The 20,999-nt window shown below is 42.8% G+C and overlaps 1 protein-coding gene across 2 annotated transcripts in view; it reads left to right on the top strand.

Moving 5' to 3' along the window:
• Positions 1 to 12,482, top strand: part of SLC29A3 (solute carrier family 29 member 3) — a 34,411-nt gene extending 21,929 nt beyond the window's left edge. Inside the window, exons 3-6 of one of the 2 annotated variants that reach the window (XM_075000262.1) lie at positions 477 to 559; positions 5,065 to 5,252; positions 7,014 to 7,176; positions 8,731 to 12,482. In XM_075000262.1, coding sequence (XP_074856363.1) covers positions 477 to 559; positions 5,065 to 5,252; positions 7,014 to 7,176; positions 8,731 to 9,385 — 1,089 coding nt within the window. In that variant the 3' untranslated portion in view covers positions 9,386 to 12,482. Of the gene's footprint in view, positions 1 to 476; positions 560 to 5,064; positions 5,292 to 7,013; positions 7,177 to 8,730 lie in introns of both variants that reach the window. The other variant, XM_075000261.1, reaches the window with a different exon arrangement.
• Positions 12,483 to 20,999: the final 8,517 nt, after the last annotated feature.

The following is a 20,999-nucleotide window of genomic DNA, read 5'->3' as shown; positions in this document are numbered from 1 at the left end:
GGTCAGGAAATAACCAGAACAGCCATTGCTTGGCCTATCAGTCTACCCAGGCTAATACACTAGAGATCAGTTTAACCACTCTGTAATTAAACCCTTGGTAGATTAGGGGGGGCTGACCTGTTGTGTTTCACTTCCTCAGATGTGCATTCTTACTCTGCCCTGCTGCCAGGGTTGAATGAATCACTATACAACACACATTACAGAGGGAAACTCATGCAGTCAATATTTTAGTAGCTCATAACTACTTACTGTAATGGCCACTGGAACTGGAAGATTAAGGCATATGTTAGAAATAATTTTTGTAGATTACAGCTCGGTCTGTAGGCCCATAGAAAATGAAACCTGATGGTGGGATGGCAGCTGTCTTGGGGTTCTTGGAGTCACTCACTGTTATTTGTATGAGAAGTTTCTGAGGTTGTGTGTAGCTAGATTTGTTTCAGATTTTAATTTTTACATGCTTTTATTGCTTTTTCCAGGACTTCTTTGAAAGTTACATTTCCATTGCCTCGACAGTGCCTTCGGTGCTCTGCCTGATTGGAAACTTCCTGCTAGTCAACAGGTAAATGGAATTACATCTCCAGTCCAGGCTGCATTAAACATCATCCTTTCCAGGCTTTTCTGCTGCCTCTGTAATCCAACCACTCCACCCTTTTCTGTAGTCTTTAATAATGGTAGAGCAGTGGGTTTAAAGTCAAGCTGAAACATGTATAACCAGAAAAAAAGATGTTAGCTAAACTGCTTAAGAAAGTGACTTTGTCTGTTGTTCTGTCTCCACAGCAAAGCCCACTCAAGACACCTCTGAGGGGTTTGATCTAAATACATTTCTGTGCTCAAACCCATGTGTATGTTTTTTGGTGTGATGCGAGTTTTTTTCAGAGAAATATAGCCTGTCATAGTAAAAGATCAAATACATTATTAAGTTCATCGTTACATTTCCCTGTAAAAGCTGTGTTCGGAATGCTACTGTTGTTTATAATGTAGTACAGGTCTCTGGAATCAATGATGCTTTTTGAGTGATGGTCCCTACATGTATTCCAATCATGGGGTGTGCATGCGCCAGAAGGTTTACCTACCAGTAAGGGTGCTGACAGCCATGCTGAGCCCCTGGGCAATATGGGGAAGGGGACGGTTCTGTGCTCCTGGAAGGGGCGGGACCTCAGGCAGAAGAGGTGGGGCTGGCAGCAGCAAGCACAGCATGCTGGCACCCACCACAGCCCTCAGCACCATCTGGAGCATGGTACAGCCCCATCCCCAGCCTTTAGAACCACCTGACACATCCTGTGTGGTGCTCCTCCAGAGATTTAAAGGGCCTGAGGCTCCGGCTGCTGATACTACTGCAGTAGCAGTGATGGTGGCGACAGCCCCTGGCCCTTTAGAATCACCAGCCCCTAGAGCAGTTGCTTCCTTGTTCCTCTGTGCTCTTCAACTAAATCTGTGATCTGAATGCTACTGTAGTTTGTAACTAGGCCCTTACCAAATTCACAATCCATCCTGATCTATCTCACAACCATAGGATTTGAAAATTAATCAGGTTCACATGCTCAGATGTTTACAGCTGAAATTTTAGTGTTGTAACCATGTGTCCTGACCAAAAAGAAGCTATAGGAAGGTTGTTGCAAAGTAGTTGTAGGCGGGCTTGGCGATTGCCATCCTCAGTTCTGTGCTGCATTCACTCCCACCTCTGGGTACCTTCTCCTGCTGCAGGAAGCTTCACAGCAGTCCCCGAGCTTCCTGCAACTTCAGGAGGTTCCTGGAGATGGAGCGTGAGTCTTATCTCTCCCCAAGAGCAGCTGTGCAGAAGAAGAGCAAGTTCCAGCCCTCCTAAGCCTGCACACTAGCAGCTGGAGCTGGTGGAATAGTAGGACACCCCCAGTTCTGTCCCTCTCCATTCACTTCAGTAGCTGGATTTTACAGGAGAAGGCTTGTGACATGGTCTATGACATGTTTTTCATGGCCCTGAGTTTCATAAGGCCCTAACTTAGAGGTCCCTAGAATCAGTGATTGTTAGATACATAGTATGTTCATATTATGCTTATCACGATAAATTGCCTGTCTTTGATCTTAGAAACTGCCCATCCTAGTAAGAACAAGGGGTCAAACATATGAAACATTACATAGGTATGCTACATAAATTGGCATATGTGTAAACTAAATTGAGTCAAAGGATTTCCCCCCTCCCCCAAGCAGACTTGAAAATGACCTACCCTTGAAGCCTGGAGATACTTGAACTAACAGTCAATAAAATTGTGTTCCCCTTAGCATTTGCCTATGTAGGAAGTTGGTCCCATATGTGGGTTTTTTATTTTTCTGCCCCATTCTGTAAATTGAGATCAGAATTTGAGGGCAGAGAGTTGCGGGAATACTCTTTTGTACCCATTGACCAGTTTGCCCCCTGCCAGGAGATTGTGAGATACAAGGGGAAGGTTTTCCCACCCAGTCGGTGAAAATCTTTTAACAGGAACCAAAGCACTGTACTTGTCCTGACTCCCTGGTGACTGGCAACTACAGTTCTATTTTCTATACTTGTGGTGTTTGCCAGGGTGCCAGTCCTTCTTGCCTGCCTTATTTGGCAAGTTCTAATCATGGAAATAAGAGTGGAAATTAGTTTGAAGATGGAGTGTTTGTAAGTATAGTATATTTCATACTGAGTAGGCATTTAATGTTCACCATAGAAATTATTAGCTGAGAGAGAAATTCCTAAAATAGGTGCTCATTTGTTACTGATATTTGCACATTGTATGCAAATAGGAGAAAAGGGAAAGAAAGCAAAGGAAAACTTCAGAAGATAGCTCACATTTTTCTTGCATATCCTCCAGATTGCTAATATATCCATTTCACTAAACTAGTTTGTATTTTAATGCATTACATTTAAATGTAGCATCTATTGCCAGCATATCACAGAGTTTTCTGACTGGCACATCTATAATCAATAAGTGTTTTATTATGGTAAATTTACATTATCATAAATACTCATGAGGAAGATTACCATTATGAGGAATTTGGAGCAAATCAGTTCCTGGAGTTCAGATACAATGCAGATTGTCTGGCTAGCATATGCTCCACCCTCTGGATAACAGCATCTTTTAGACCTAACTCTTATGGTTGTATTAAAGTGGAGGCATTGTCTGTAGCAACACACATGAGATCATGGAAGTTTTTATTGTACATCATTTGGAAGAAAAAAAATCAGTTAATGCTTGAGAGGGTGCATGAATATGCTTGTATTCATATTGGTGCTCCTGTTCAACCAGAGTTCATTTTCAGAATGGTGTTCTATGCACACAAGACACGTTTCTCGGGAGTCCTTTCTTCTCCTAGAAACAGGCCAGTCAGACTACTGTATTTTCAATTAAGGTAACAATGTAGCATGATGCACTGTATTGTGGTCCTCAGGGCTACAGCCACACGGCCAAGTTATTCTGAGATGATAGCTGTTAGTTCAAATAAATTTGGTCTCATCTACACTATGCACATGCTATTTCAATAAAAAAAATTGAAATAGTGGGTGTGTTGTTTTGAAATTGGTCAATGTCATTGCAGGAGGAATGCCTAACTCAAAATAGCTACTGTTAGGACGTGGCATAGTGCTTATTTTGAAATAGTTATTTGCAAATAGGCTCTATGTTTGTAGACTATATATTTCAAAATAGCAAATTGCTGTTCTGAAATACATTTTTGTGTGTAGCTATTTCAGAATCTATTATTCTGAAATAGGGCTGCTGTGTAGACTTAGCATGGGAGACCTGCATAGGGAAATGAGGTTTAGTGCAGGAAACCTTGTGTCTGAGGATAAAGGGAATATATTTCAACACTCCACCTCCAGATCTTGGTGCTAGCTTAGCTTTTCTTTTTCTTACTTTCTTTCACCCTTCTCTGCCCCAAAGAAGAGCTGATTAAAAGTATTCCATCTCTATAATAAGTAATGTTCCTGTTCAGGTAACTAATTACAAACATGTGATTTCTTTCACCCAACCTGCAGTATTCCTCATGCAGGCTTTGCTGCTGCTGTTGGTGTGGCATTTGCTCTTCTGAGAGGAGTACCTCCTATTTCTGATAGAAATAGATATTTGAAGGTTGGTTGGGTTTATAGATTGACTGACTGAACTGAATCAGCACTGATGGAAGATGTGGAAGTCATAAGCTTGATATCAAAACTCTTTAAAATAATTACATTTTACTTCCCCTATTTTTCTTGGTTCTTCCTGCCTCACAGGAATTAATTCATAGCTTCTTCTTCACTGGCTCTCTTATTCTAGCCACCTGACTTTCTTGGTGCTCTTGTATTACCTTCTAGTTGGCTGGCACATCAGCAGCTGGCCTTAGCCAGAACAAGCATTGCAAGGCTGTCACTTGTGCTTCCAAAGCAACTACATTGTCAGTCCCCAAGTTCCCATGTGTCGTGTGACATCTTGAGTGTCTGCTCTAAAAAGTAAGACGGCAGCAGCTACCCACTAGCACACTACCTTCTGGCGGCAGTCATCACTGCACATGGTGCTTCTTAGCTACTTTGAAGCAAAGGTCCTTAGTATGGGTTGTGAAATATTTTTTGTGTTGTACTTGGAAATTCTTGAATGGGAATGGGTATAGAAAACCAAGGCTACAAAACTTACTTGTATGTGTCTGGAAACTTTTTGATGACTGTCAGGTTTTTAAAAATGAAATATATAGAACCAAGTAGATCATTGCTAGACTGTGAACATTTGATGAAGAATTTAGTGTAAGGAGAGGCAGGCTGGTCTAATGCATATATAGTGTACTACGCTGTACTCAGAGCCAGGAGACCTGGTTTGTTCTCTCAGTTTGTCAACTTGGGGCAAATCACTTCACCTTCCCCAGCTCTGTTTCCCCTTCCCCTTGTCTGTCTAATAAGACTGAGCTCCTCGGGAATTGCCCCTTACCATCTGTGTATTCAGGGCTTGGCATACTAGGAACCATATGTCAGCTGGGGAATCTAAGCACTACTGTCATAGAAATACTGAATAATAATAGCTTTTGGGATTAAAGTAGGAAGGTGAGGTGGGCCTCCTTTTTGAAAAAAGCCAAACCATTGCCTTTCTTCTCTAGGGTATCTGCCAGCATCCGCATTCTGTCCTCCTTGGCTGTGATGCTGGCTGTCTTCGTGGTGATCACATTGCTGGTGAAAACTGACACCTCCTCATGGACACAGCATTTTTTTGTCATGACCATATTTTGTGTGGTTATAGTCAGCAGCGCCTCGACCATCTTCTCCAGCAGCATCTTTGGCCTTACAGGTTGTTTCCCCATGAAGAATTCACAGGCATTGATTTCAGGTTAATCTTCCTCTGATACTTCAAAATGCAATTGGTAGAAGTAAGTAAATGATTCACTTTACAATGGAAAACTGCCCATGTGGAGAGAATCAGATGGATGAGAGTTTAGAAGCTGCTTAGAGACATGCATTTTAGTTTTTTAACCCATTTAGTGTTGTGCTGGGTTCTGCAGCACGTGCTCCATCTTGGTGGAGGTTTTGCTGCATCTAGCAATTATGCATGTGATAATGAGTTCTGCATGTTGGCTGAAGTAGCTTGTTTCCTTTTTTTATTAATTTTTTTTAAACTGTGGACTATGACAAAGGGAAGTTGCCAAGGAAGAAGCAGCCAGTCATGTGAGCTGACTCTCTAGTTTCTGTAAAAGTGTTGTACACAGCTGTACTTCATTGTGTAAAATACCATTTGTTCTCTCAAGAGAGGCAAGAAGACTCGCAGACCTTTGGTATCCGTATATTTTAGGTGAATTCCCACTAAGGCAATCTGAGTCAATGGACCACAGAGCTGATTTTTCCACAGAGGGAAAAGAACAACTCTTAGTTCCACCTTTGTTTATATCTCAGAAAATATTAAGCTTTGCATTGTCTCTCTTTCAAGATTCCACATGTACACTCATTACCATAACTGATGAGGGACATGCTGAGAGTCATAAGTGATGAGGTCCCTGGAGGTTTGGCTGTGGTTGATAGCAATTCTAAATGCACTTCAGGGTAGGTAAGAGAGAGGTGAGGGCAAGAAATCAAGACAGAAATGCTTCCTTGAGCCCAGGCAGAAATGTTTTTAATGATTTTTTTTCCCTGATAAGTGAGATCAGCTTGTCTCAAAGGTGCCTGATCGTTTTGTAAAAATATACATGTGGTCATTGGCAATTTGATTCACCTTTGTGGAGGCAAAAGAGAGAAACTATCCAACTCCCAAAGTAGGCATAGGAAATGCACATTAGAGTCCAGCACACCAGACCACCTGGGCCTTGCAGTATGCATTTGTGTACCCTTGCTGGAGAGGGGGAGAAGGATGGATGGAAAGCAGGGCTCCCATTGCATTGTACAACAGTATATAGCAGGGACTGTGATCCAGTAATTAACTGGTTTATATAATAGCCAAGGAGAATAGGCAGTACCAAACACGCCAGTCGATGGCTTACCTTCTCGAGGCTGCTGGCGTTGAAGCCTCATATCTGGGGTAAGTAGATGATCCAGTACAACAATGCACTAGTTTTACACCTCTGGAGGCCTATACTACAGTAAGTACTGACCCTACTTGAGTCAGAGACGAGAGGAGTTTAGAGGTTTACACCTAGGCAAATATATGTCCCTTCCTGCCCCCCATCACAAAACTACCATCCAGAATACAACAACTGGCTGCCTTGTGTTGAGAGACCTGGAGCTAGAATTCAAGCTGGCTTATAGGTTAGGTTTATAGTGCATTTGCAAAGCTATGTGGGAGCACTTGCACAACACATGCCATATCCGTGTCTGGCTCTGGCCAGAGCGATCAGTGGTTGTGTTCCAAGAACACTGACACTTGCCCAAAATTGCAGTTAAAAATTATTTCTGAAATTCCAAGGTGCAATCCTCTTATCCTCACCTCTCTAATTCCTGTCCCTGTATTTTTGATTTTGGAGCTACTGTCTACCCAAGTGTCTGGGTCTGTCTGACCCAGCATAAGTTGCCCATCCCTGCATGCTTCTGTGACTGAATTCTTGCTTTTTCTCACACCTTGTAGGTCAGGCTATGGGGGGCACGGTCAGTGCCGTGGCATCAGTGATAGATCTGGCGGCAGCAGCTGATGTTACAGACAGTGCCCTGGCCTACTTCCTGACAGCAGATGTCTTCATCATCATTTGCATTGTGGTATACCTGATTCTTCCCAGGTTGGAATACTCCAGGTAAAGCTAGTCAAGCCACCAGGCCATTGACTCTACAGCTACCTTAAGCAGGGTTCACCTGATGTAGTCTTTGCATGTGGTGAATATACCTCACGTGCAGGTAGAGAGGTATTTTTCAGCAATAGTAAGAGTTACAAAGTACATGACTGTGGCAGGGTGAGGAGTGACAAGCCAGCAGTAAGAAGAGTGGTATAAATGGCCTAGCTGGGGACCCACTTTCACTGCATAGCATAAAGGGTGAGAAGATCACTCTATGATGCCCTTTTCTCCCTTTTCTTGCCATTTGCAGTCTCTGCTCATGTGTTTGTCTGATTGTTGCAAGAATCCAGCTTGCCTCCTACCATGCTCAGTGGGCCATGCCGCACACCCTCTGCTTTGCTCTTCTGCTACTTGTGTTCAGTTCCTTTGCTGGCTCTTTCATCGTAACTTCCCGATTTAACAGAAACCACAGACAGAAACTGTGGGATTTGCAGTTTGTCTTGAGTTTCTGAAAAGCTAACTTTGTGGGAAAGGGGGGAGGTGGGTGACTGAAACCACATATTCAGATCTCGAATTGCTTCACCAGAAGTAGCTAAACTAGCTTTTATTCAGATTAACCTCTGAAACATACAGATAACAACTAGGCAGGTCTTGTTGGTTCATGCTGTAACCAGTGGGACATACCAATGTTTTGGACTCCCACATGCCTGGATTCTCCAAGCCCGATTGGTTTGGAAGTGTCTGGCGAGCCCTCCTGTGAATAGCTGGGCATCGGTGACATCACTTGTTTAATAACGACATATTCAGGGTGGGGAAAAAGGAGTTTGCAAGTTGACAGGATTTCAATAAATCCTGTAGGAGGCCATAGCAAGAGTATGATTGAGGTGATGTGGGTAGGCTCATATGGGAGCAGGAGATTATGTTTGTGTTTTGTTCACAGCCATCTTGTTGTGCAATGAAGAGTTTAGGAAACTCAAATGACGTGTTTTAAATCCTGAGGTTGTTGAAGTAATCTCTGTCTGTGGCTCTTTATTAAAGTAGAATTCACTGACAGAAACTGTGGGGCTCGCCACAGCCTGTGCTGAATTTTTGTCCTCTTTCTCTGTTGACCAGGGTTCTGGGAGTTTGTGTACATCAATCTCCTCCCTGGATTTTGGGTTGTGGGGGATCAATTTCTGATGAGGTGGGCATCACAAGCAATATAATCTAAATCAAGGTTTTTCAAAGTCTGGGTCATGGCTTGTTAAGGGTAAGCAACTGGCTTGGTGCGAGAGGCTTTGTTTATCTTAGCATCTGTAGGCATGTCCATTCACAGCTCACAAATTGTGGCCGCTGGGAGCTGTGAGCAGCTAAGCCTGTGGATGCCGAAGGGAAGAAAGCGTTCCTCTGTGGGCCAGCGGCTAAGCCTAAGAAGCCACAATCAAGATTTTGAAAATCCCAACTCTAAATACTGAATTTCTTATTTATTGTATGCCAGCAATTTTTCCTGTCAGCCAAGTTCTGTTCTCATTGCAGCTGTCTGCCTTGATTTCACTGGGTTGTTGATTTTTTTTTCCTTCCTCATTTTTTTTTCAGGTACTACATGAGATTTCAGAAGGGTAGCACACAGCCAGCTGGTGCATTTCCTAGCAGATGTTTAGAGGAAGTGGATGAGTCACAAGACATGGCCAATAGCGACCAATCCATCCCACCCCTACGTCCTATCCTGAAGACTACTGCTGTCCTGGGCTTCTGTGTCTTCTGTGTTTTTTTCATCTCTATCATCATATTTCCTTCCATCTCCTCCAGCATAGAATCTGTTAACAAGGACTCGGGGAGCTTATGGACTAATAAGTATTTCATCCCCCTCACCAGTTTTCTTTTGTACAATTTTGCTGACTGGTGTGGACGGCAAATCACTGCCTGGATCCAGGTCCCTGGCCCAAAGAGCAAACTGCTCCCTGCTCTGGTCCTCCTGAGGACTGTGTCACTACCTGTTTTCATGTTATGTAACTATCAGCCTCGGAGCCATATCAAAATTGTAGTTTTCAACAAAGATGTCTACCCAGCTGTTTTCATTGCACTCTTAGGACTCAGCAATGGTTACCTTGGCACCTTAGCCATCATCTATGGCCCCAAGATTATGCCAAAAGAGCTGGCAGAGGCAACAGGGGTGGTAATGACATTTTACATGACATTAGGTTTGGCGCTGGGATCTGCCTGCTCAATTCTTGTAGTGCATCTCATATAGAAGAGCCATTAGGGAGGATGAACTGTCACTCCCGTCACTTAATCACCTTTGGAAGTTTCCAAAAGAAGGCAGAGTACAGTTGTATGACCAGCACCCACATTTCTTCAAAGGGCATAAGAGCCCTATCCAGCATTGAAGGAAATGCCTCTGTGGCCTGCTGACCAATGATTTGCTGCGTATTCAGGGCAGGGGACTATCTGGCTTCAGTTACAGTGTTCTGATGCTGTCTGGCTGCTCTGTTTCTGGGTCCTCGTTAAAAGGTCCAAGCGTCTGGGTAAAGGCAGAGCTAACACCAAATTGTGTTTCATCAATATGAGAGAGAAGTCCTAGATCTCAAATATTCTTTTAGTTCATCGTTCCGTTGCTGGCCTTTTAAGAAGTAGTCATTGTTTTAGAGGGATGCTCTGAAGGAACATCGAATTTGCCACATTTGTAGACCTATGCTGACTCATTTTAGGGCACACAAACAAGGAAGTAAACGAATAAGCCAGGTTAAAATCCAAGCTCCCTAAAAAGAGGATGAAAATTAATGTTTACTCATTTAATATTGGATGATCTCAATGGGGAAAGAATTATTTCCAAGCAGAAAAGTTTGCAGAGTGAAAACTTAATTAACTATTGACAATGTCCTTTACAGCAACAAAACTCAATGAGTAGGATATTTCTTGGGATTGTCTTAGGTAAATTATAAGGCTGAAGGCCAAAGGACCTCAGATATCAGAAAATAAAAATGTGAATGTTATGATGAATTAAAGGAGTGGGATGGGGTGGCAGGTGGGATACTCATGCCTGTGTAGTTGTAGAGGTTAGTCACAGTGTTTACTGTCTGGAAGCGATTGTGTTTACTGTCAGTAACCCAAGAAATTAACTCAGGGTTGTGTTTAAAATATGTCCTTTTTTATCAGCTGCCAGGGGCCTTGCTATAGCACCATGCAGCCAATACCTACCACCTCAGGGCATGGGCTCTTAATTTCTTGAAGAGTCATGCTATGCGGTATTGCAAAATGTGACTGCCAGTGTTTGAGACTTCCACTGTATGTCTCCAGTGCTCCTCTAATGTACTATTGACGCTGTAGCTGATGACAGAGCAAAGGAAGGCATGCAGGGGCACAGGTACATAAGTCTAACAGGAGTGGCCTCTTGTCCATGATATGCCGCACTCCCACTCCAGTTTTCCTTTTAGGGTAAGAGTTTTCCTTCTGTTTGGGCAACACCAGTTTGAGGCCACCAGCAATTAAAGAACCACCTCCTTTCTCCAGGGAATCTTTGAAGTGATGTTCCTGAACCTCTGATCTGGGTTAGGTCTAGCGGGGTTCAGAAGTCAAGCTCCTGAAAAGCCGGTGGACAGGAAGGGTCAAGGGAAAGCAACAGAGTTACTTGTTGAACCTGAAAGTCAGATGAAGTGAATCCCTCATGAAGAAACTTGTACAACAGGTGCCTTTCTGGTGTGGGAAGAACCAAAGCATTTGCAAAGATTGTCTAGGGCTAGGCAAAAAAGGAGCTTGATATGTACCCTATTGCAGAGGTGAGCAAACATTTTAGGTTGAGCTGCACTTTTTGTCCCTGCATTTAGCAGTTCCTCATCCCAGCCCCAAACTGACTGTTGTAATCCAAACTGGAGGAAATTGCAGTTATGTTCAGAGGAAAAAAAACATTTTCGGCATGTGTAAGAAGATAAGCCTGTCAAATGTAAAAACCTTGTTAATCGGTATATAAATGTGAATACCCCAACATAAAAACAGTAACGCATTTCAACATTTTATTGAGATGAGTGACCCTAAGACCCAGCAGCCGATCGTGCTGTGCCCTCCTGGTGAAATTTCACGCTCCCCCATCCTCAAGGGGCCTGCCCTCTTCTGTGCAAACCCCTGCTGTATTCATTGCTATAGCCATGCCTGTTATTGTTTTGCTCTTATATGAACTATTTGCTGGCCTCCCAAGAAAACCTCTGTCTAAACTGCTTCAAGTTACTGCTCACACTAGAAGTGAACCCATAATGAATTTTGTTAAACAAACAAGCCCCTTCCCCACTCCCCATCCTGTGGTTTGTGGGCGTTAGTCCAGAATGCCAGTTTTGATGGTGTGAAAGTTTCATCTCCAGGAACAGCTCAGTAGGTCAGGTGGATGTGCATAAATGTTGCTCTCTGTCTTCTATTCATCACTATGCCTTCTTTCGTACATCTGCTGAACTAGGAGGTGGTTCCTTTTGCTTTGGGGTCAGTAATCTACAGAGTTTTAGGGTGTAACATTTTCAGGTGCTTCAGTTAGCCCTACTCTTTTCTGCTGGACCACTTAAAAGGACACTCTGGGAGCATTTGGTGGTGTTACGTTACTGAATTTATGCTGAGGGACCTTGAAACTGAAATGTCTTTCCCCTTGGAACATTTCTCTCATATATATACATAAATATTGGTTTGATGTTTAGGATTGTTTATTAAAGTTGACATTGGGTACATGTGTAACTTTTAATGTTGTTTGTATATAAGTGATGTGGAACAGAGCACTGAATTTTACTCCTAGGGAGGCGGGGAAAGGAAATTGGATTTCATACACTCTAAGAAAAGGAAAAACTTTGAATGCTGGACATAATGTCTGAACACTCTGAGATCTACCAGACTGTAAAATGGTTTTCTTAGGGATGGAGTGGAAGTTACCACTGCCTTCATTCCGAATTAGACTGGACAAAGCACAGGCAAAGGGATGTTGTAGATCTCATCATACGTGGATCTGTTGGAGAATGGGTAATACTTTGTGCCATATTAAACTTGACGACATTCCTTTACTGTGACTAGCATAGTAGATCAATGAGTGGCTTAATGTTTATTTAAAAAAAAGAAAAAAACTTTCCCTGCTCTTGTCTTAACTGAATCTTTGCACTGGTTCATGTTGTGATAACTTTCCCACATTCACGTGAATGGCTGCTAAATTTTTTCTCAGACCTACAAAATGGGGACCTAATTAAATCTTAAATTGAAAAGGATCTAGTGATAATAAAATTTGCTGATATTTTAAAAAGTTCTATAGTGTGTATTGGAAAGAAGGAAATGTTATGAAAAATAGATTTATTAGAGAGCATCAGTTAATTCATGTCACTTTTTACCTCTGGGTGCATATCCATTTACTGGAAGATAGACTGCCACTGCTTTGATCTTCCGGGGTTCAGTTTAACATGTGTAGTGGGGCCACGTTAAAGCAAACCATCAGGTCTCCACCATTAACCTCAGGAAGTCGATGGCAGAGTCTTTCCCATTGACCTCCCTCTGTGGTGGGATGGCAGGGAAAATCAGTTAAGGATAAGTCGACTCCAACTACGTAATTCACATAGGTGGAGTTGCGTATCTTAAATAGATTTTTTTCCCTCACAGTACAGTATAGACCTGGGCTCAGTTAAATCATGACTGGCTGTGAGGGAAGATAGCGATTACCCTGGTAATCGGGTATTGGGTAAATTTGGCCTGTATTGCTATCCAAATGAGACGTTATAAAGCATAAAATGGTCTCCAAATGGGATGGCTTCTAAAAATGTCAGTATGAAACTGAGATGATACACAAACCAAGCTGAATAGGGTTCTGATTATATTTTTAGTCTTCAAATTGAATGGATTTATGCTTTGAAAGGAGATTAAGTAGCAGGTAAAAGTCTAATTTTATAATTTGTCATTACAGAGGAATGCATTTGGGGAAAATAACCAAAGAAAATATTTCCTTCAGGATTTGATGTCTCAAAGAATTGAAAGAGGGATATCAAACCTTTGGCTTCTAGGTCACAGTTTCAAATTCTCCCTCAACTGATTTCTTAGATTTTAGTCTTTGTATGCAAAGAAAGTGCCACAACAACTGGTACTCGTGGCAGAGATGCTAAGGGGAGAAGAGTCTTGGGAGTCAGAACTCGCCTAGTTATTGCCAGTCATTCAACAGAGTTTGTCAGTGTGGTGTGACCAGATGCGGAGCTGCTGCCAATGCAGTGCCATTTCTCTGATGGTTGTTTAAAGGATTTCAGGCTTTGGTGTGGACAGTTAGGAATTAAAACATGAAAGATTTAGTTTTTTACAGTGTAACATTTGATAGAACATTAATTGGAAAGTAATCTGGTGTGTGCTGTCATGGGCTGTAAAATAGACGACAAGATTTTAAAAACAGCAGTTCAGTTTTGATAGCTGTGAGTTTCTCAAAGTGTCTACCCACTGCTGACTTTCATTACTTTACAGAGAATAATACATGGGTAACATGTAAGCGACCATGATTGACAACAGTTACAGAGACTGAACTAAATGGTTTTTTTTTTCACTATTTAGTTTGGGATTATTGGTAATACACACAGGCTAAGACTAGAGTATTGTTTCCATTTGTATCCTGAAATAGAAACCGTGCAGTTGTTTCATTCCCGGTAACCCTCGTCCTACAAGGGTTGCTGGGAAGCTCAAAATAAGCACTTACAGTCTTTTTTTTTTTTTTTTGTAAAAACAGACGCTGCTATGGCTCCGAGCCCTACAGCAGCCTGCCAGCCCACACACTGCTGCGGGGCTGGCAGGGGATCCAGCAACCCCGCAGCTGGGAGATGTCTTGGGCGCTGAATCTGGATGGCAGCTCCAGCTGCGGGAGCCCTGGCAAGGAGGTGCCAGTATGCAGTACCAACACATACCACCACAAAAAAAAAGCCCTGACCACTTATTTCGAACTCCAGTGCAGTGTAGCAGGTTTGAAATAAGATGCCTCAAAATAAGTTATGCAATTTGTACAACAGAGATTGCGTAACGTATTTTGAGGTAGAGCTACAAAATAGCCCTAGCCACACAGTTCAGCTTTGTAGGTAGTTTTCAAACATAAAATCCAGACATGAGTGGAAAATGTGCAGGGCGTGTGATGCTGAACGAGAAGGTTTGCAGCATGTGACTGTGTATGACCCAGGCTTTAAAAAACTGAAGTGAATACTGTCATTTCACTCGGAACTATTTCTTTGGCCTTCATTGCCTGGAAATATAGCATGGCCTGGCCAAGGCTGATACATGTTGAATTTCTTGCCTGCTTAGATTGTAAAGGGTAGCTAAATGACTAAGTGGCGCAGTTTAAAGGCACTGCTGCCACTGCCAGCCATTCTGCAAAACGTGTGGGTGTATACTTGTTTTAAACTGCAGTGTGACTTGGTTTAATCTGATTCCTGTCCCTACAATGTTGTGAAGATACAGGCCTTGTCTACACTTACCATCAATCTAATTCAGCTACACAAATTGCAGAGTAGCTGAAGTCGGCATACCTACTGCGGCGTGGGCCACATGGTAAAGTTGGTGGGGCTGCTCTCCTGCTGATGCTGGCTACTCTTCTGGTTTTTCTGGAGTATTTCGGTCGATGGGGGCCTGTTCAGGAATCGATTTTTATTGCATCTTCAGTGACCTAATAAATCAAAGCCTGGTGGATCGATCCCTCCCGGGTCAGTCCTTGGCATAGTGTAGACATACACTTGGGAGCCTTTGTGAGGTGTAGCAGGGTACTCCACTAGTCTCATCAGTGGAGTGTGCTGCATTCAAAGTTAGATTGTTTTTTTTGTTTGTTTAAGGCTTAAATTCAGTACAAAACTAGTTTTATACCTGCAGTCAGTTGTACAGACACAAACAATGGCATTAGCATTTCTAATTAGCTGATTGCAACTGCAAATCTGGGAGATGCCTAAATAGAATCCCTTGTGTCTGCAAATTTAGAGCCATAGTTAAAATATGGCCTGTTGATAGCTCTGGGCGGGATCTGAACCTAAGAGACTGTTTCTAATGCTGAAATTTACTCTCAAATACCCTTTCAGATGCTTAAGGACTTGAGCTGAAGGGTTGCTCTGCAGTTTTCTAGTACTCTTGCTGTGGGTGTTGGAAAGTGTACTCTGTGGGCTTCTAAAATATGAATCTGTGCTCAATGTTCCTTCTTTTAGGTCTCCCTAATTGTGAGGAGGGTTCCCAGTATTAAGAGACAACATGATCGGTGAGAGGAATTGCTCATCAACTATTTTATACTTAGAGTCTGTCCTCCATGAAAAAGGGAAATGAGTTATTATGTCTTGAAACAGAACCCTAATTGTCTCACACTGTTGCTAATAACATTAATTTGGTACTGAACAAATGCCAGAGTCTGAAGTTTGTAAGTTTTATTTTGACATAATCAGATTCTAAGCAAGCTTTCTGCTTCCAAGGCTGATCAACAAGGAATGCAGTTTTAGCCACATCTTGGGATTAGTTTCTTGCATTACTGGTTATGCATTTGGTGATGTCTTTACTGAACCAGAAGCTCAGAAGCCTAGAATGAGGGCTTATATACATACACAGCCCAAATACGTACTGAACTCTGATTTGAACCCAAATCCTCTGTTTGGTCTTGACAGAGCTTTTAACATGTGACCTTTGACCTCAAGTAAAGTGTTGGCACTTTCTTACCGTGATTCTCTCCTGTATCCACTCTCAATTTATCCTCCGCTACTGTGTGTTTGTTTTATACCTCCCACTTCTGTAATACCTTTTGTATAGAAGGCTCTCTACGATAGAGAGGAGCGAGAGTCTATGATGACTCAGTTTCCTTACAAGCATGTACAGTATGGTGCCAATCGTATATCACAGAGAGATGGTGAAAAGAAATAATTAAACCTGGCCCCTGATTTTATGCCAACCGTTAATGGTTAGAGCAGCTGACATCATTTGCCTGATTGTTGCAGTCAAAACTGCCCACAGAACTTAAAGGCAAAGTCTGATGGAGCAAGAGAACAGTAAGTAGTAACTAGAGACCCAGTTGCAGCTGCGCTTGCAAGCAGAACTTGGGCTGGAAGAACGTTCCAGATGAACTTCTTGTAATACACATCCAAAGTGTATGGGCCAGCCCCACACTGGGTGGGGGAGGGTCTGGCAGTGTGTGGGGGCTTGTTTTGGGGGCCTGGGCTGGGACCCACACTGGGTGGGGGTGGGGGCTGGGCTGGGTCCAACACTGGCAAGGGGGTGGGCTGAGGCTGGCACAGTGCAGGGGGGGTTTCTCTTGCGGGGGAGGAGGGATAGGCTGGGCCCTGCAGTGGCCAGGGAAGGTAATGCTGCTGGCATGGTTTGGGGGAGGTTGTGTCAGGGGGGCTTGGGGAGGAGCTGGGTGGGACGTGGGGAGCATTTTGTTGGGTGGTGGAGCTGGAGCTGGGACCAGTGGGGGGTGTTCCGTTAGGTGACTGGGCTCGGGCTGGCTGGGGGAGAGGCTGGGACCTGCACAGTGGCAGGGAGGGAACATAGCAGAAGACCCTTGCCCAGACAGAAAAATGGACAGACACAGCAAAAATAATACGTATGATGCAACACACAACTGCTCACTGTGCTAATCCCCTTCAGATTATTACACCAGACTGCATCTTCCATAAAAACATTATTGAAGGTTTAGAGTAATTTCAGGAAAAGTAGTGAGGTAGGCTCAGAAAGAGATTTGGTGGCAGGTATAATGTAATGCATTCACATGACATGGAGGAGGATACAGACTGCTTACTGAACTTACAGGTGACGCAAACAAGCAGGTATTTCATTCTTTTTTATGGTGCTATTAATCTAAGGACATTAGATAAATGAGGGGAGAAGGGAAATCAATAGAGGCTCTGTTTAGGAGACAGACTCAGACATAAAATGGAAGAATCCTGTTCAGAATACTGCACCACAGAAGATCTAAGGCAATGACAATTTGAGCCATGTGATGCAGCTGCAAAGAGAGACAGATAATTTATAGGGTATTGCATACAACAGCCGGGAAATAATTCTGAATATGGCACGGGCAAAACCACATGTGCTGCATTGTGTGCATTGTTTTGCAGTCTAAGAGGGGTCAAACTGAAGCATATAGAAGAATGGTAACAATAAGCACAGTGTCTTTGAAGACAGGTGGCTTTGCAGAGCAATGCATGGAACTGGCAAGCAAGTTTATACATCCACTGTTGTTGGAGGTACTCCATGTTAACCTTGACACCCACCTATCAAGAAGGATAATTAGTTGGGGGAGGGCTGAAATATTATTTAATAGCAACCTAGAAGTTCCTTTCAACCCAATGGAGCCAGTGTTGGTAGCACAAATCAAAAGGCTACAGTTCACTTTGTTTCCTTTACGTGCCCTGAGATGGAGAAAAAGGAATTCCAGTTTGCCAAGCTGAGGTACCTAGATTATTTTCAAGCTTCTTAGAGTAAACTGCAAATAACTGAGCATGAAAGCATTACAGAAGGAAGCTTGTCTTCTAAACAGAAATAGAGGAAAGCTCTGTTGAAGAACCCAAGCAAAACCCAAAGCACTAGCCTAGAATGGGGGGGGACTCAAATTTAATTCACTGTTCTGACATAGATTTACCATTTTAAGGCAAGCAAGGCAGTTAATCATTCTGTGCCTCAGTTCCTCACCTGTAAATAGGATAACAGCAGTTCCTCACCTTGAAAGGATGTTTTGTATCTTAAAGATCAGGAGGTATTCAGATACCATTGTGATGGGGAAGTAGGGAGGCTGTAGGTACTGAATATAGAATAATTTATATTTTGTAATGCCAGACAAACCCATTGTTGCAGATGTCATTGTGGAAACAGTAGTAACAATGACAAGTGTAGTCTTGATTTTGTTTAAACAACATTTTTGGCACTTCTAAAACTATATAAATGTTCTATGTGGAGTTAAGTTGTTAAGCCCCATTTTCCCAGTAAATCTAAGTCTACAACTAATCAGTAGACTAGCATCCTTCCAATTAAAAACAAGCAGTCCTGTAACACCTCAAGACTTAACAGTGTTATTTATTAGGTTTCAGCTTTCATGAGTAAGACCTGCTCCATCACAGTTGGAACAAAAATAAGAATTTGTGCGTGTGTGTATTTGTGTATGTATGTATCTCAGGGAATGGAGGAGTGGGGAGGAAGAAAGAGGGGAAAATAAAGGTGGGGGAGACACCTGCCACTAATGGGATCTATGGAAAGGACTAGATTAGGTAAAGCTTGTTTGCGGTAAATACCATGCCAGTACAAGTGTCCCTATCATGGACAAACAAGGAAATCTACTTATAAGAGAGAGGGAACAAGAGGCTCATTGGGCAGAATGCTTTCAGGAAGTTCTAAACAGTCTACCACCAGAAGAAGAAGCCAATATTCTAGAAATGGAAATGCACCCGACATAAAACAGATCCACCAAAAATGGAAGAAATTAGCATAGCAATAAGATCCTCAAAGAATGGTAAAGCTTCAGGACAGAGCAACCTCAATGCTGAATTGTTCAAGGCAGACCCAGAACTTGCAGCCACTATTCTCCAACCGCTCTTTACAGAAATATGGGGAGGGAGGCAGGTGCCAGAAGAATGGAGGAATGGAATTATTGTTGATACTCAAGAAAGGAGCACGTAATGACTGTAACAACTGATGTGCCGTTACTCTCCTCTCAGTGCTAAGCAAGATTCTCACTAAGGTCATTATTCAGTGGATACCAGATGCTGTTGAAAAATCACTGAGGAAAGAACAAACTAGCTTTCACAAAGAAAGGAGATGTGTAGATCAAATTTTTGAACTGCATAACATCACTGAACAATGCATTGAATGTCAGAAGCCGTTGTTCATCAGCTTTATTGATTTTGAGAAAGCCTTTGACAACATTCATAGGGATAGTCTTTGGAGCATTTTGAGAGCATATGGAATACCACAACAAGTAGTGCAGCTCATTGAGAGTTTTTATATCAATTTGCCATGCACCGTGGGAAACAATGATTTTCGCTTCAGAGTTAAGACTGGAGTAAGGCAGGGATGTGTCATGTCTCCAGTGCTTTTTTAATTTAGTCATGGACTGGGTTATATGACATACAGTAGACGATGAGCCAAGAGGCATCAGATGGTCCATCTTCTCCACACTGGAGGACCTTGATTTTGCTGATGACCTCACACTGCTGTCCCATACACATCGCCATATGCAAGAGAAGACAATTCGACTCTGTGCTTTTGGAAAACAGGTCGGACTAAGAGTTAGCCTGAAGAAGACAGAAATCATGACCCTAAACATTGAGGCACGAGCATCAGGCAAGGTTGATGGCCAAGACCTACCTGCCACAGAGAGCTTTACATACTTGGGTAGTATCAGACAAAATGGAGGTGTCAGAAGTGATATTCAGAGCAGACTCAGTAGAGCCAGAAATGTCTTCATGAGCCTGAATGCTGTATGGAAGTCATCACGGGACAGCATCCATACCAAACTGAAATTTTATCAGAGCTATGTCTTATCAATATTACATTGAATATTATTATAATGGATCAAAATGCTGGTGGATGACAGAGTACAACCTTTCCCACCAGAAGCCTTCAGAGGATCCTCCATATTTTTTGGCCAAGAATAATTTCAAATCAGCACCTTCTTGCTCAGTGCAAGCAAGATGACATGGCCACCATCATTATGAAAAGACACTGGAGATGGATTGGGCACATGGTCAGGAAAGATGGAAGCTCCAACGTGAAGACTGTGGTGCACTGCACTCCTCAAGGGAAGCAGAGACTAGGACAGCCCAAGACAACATGGCACTGGACTGTTGAAGTTGAAATGGAGAATGTGAATCACACTTGGGGCACTGTTGAGAGGCTGTCCAGTGACAGACAAAAGTGGGGGACCTTTGTTGGTGCCCTACACACCAATAAGGTAAAGGAAAATGATGATGATGAAAGGTGGGGAAATTGTCCTTGTAATGCTCAAGATAATTGAAGTCTCTGTTAAGCCCCAGGTTAAATGTGTCAAGTTTGCAAATTAATTCTCCCAGTGAACATTCATCATATGGACCCATGGTAAGAAGATCTTTGAAAAATTCCACAGGGATTTCAACAGTTTTCGCTCTACCATCAATCTCAGCCTGGACCATTCCACCCAAGAGATTCATTTCTTGGGCATTGCAGCACAAATCAATGGCAGTCAAATTAATGCCACTCTATACCGGAAACTCCCTGACCACTACGCTTAACTACATGCCTCCAGCTTCCATCCAAGACACATTGCACTATCCACTGTTTACATCCAAGCCCTAAGATACAACCATATCTGCCCCAATCCTACCAACAGAGACAAAAAACTACAAGATCTTTACCAAGAATTTGTAGAACCTAATTATCCAGTGGGAAAAGTAAAGAAACAGATTGACAGGGCCAGAGGAGTACTTAGAAGCCAGCTACTTCATGATAGGTCCAAGAAGGTAAACAACAGAACACCATTTGTCACCACCTAGAGGCCTCATCTTAAACCCCTCCTGCCCATTGTTGACAATCTACAAGCTTGTACTTGAACATGATCTCTCACTCTCACAGCCCTGGATGACAGGCCAGTTCTTTCCTCAGACAGCCACCCAACCTCAAGAAAATAGTCACTCACAGCCAACGTCATACCACAGAAACACTAACCCAGGATCCTATCCCTGCAACAAACCCCATTGCCTGTTCTGTCCATACATTTATACTATTGACACCATCGCTGGACCTAACCACATCAGCCACACTATGAGGGGCTCGTACACTTGCATGTCCCATAATGTGCTGTATGCCATCATGTGCCAGCAATGCCCCTTTGCCATGTGCATTGGACAAACTGGACAGTCCCTGCACCAAAGGATGAATGGATATAAATCAGA

Source organism: Carettochelys insculpta, chromosome 7 (assembly GCF_033958435.1).
Source record: "Carettochelys insculpta isolate YL-2023 chromosome 7, ASM3395843v1, whole genome shotgun sequence".
Classification (NCBI taxonomy): Eukaryota; Metazoa; Chordata; order Testudines; family Carettochelyidae; genus Carettochelys; species Carettochelys insculpta.
This window is presented reverse-complemented; position numbering and strand designations above follow the sequence as displayed.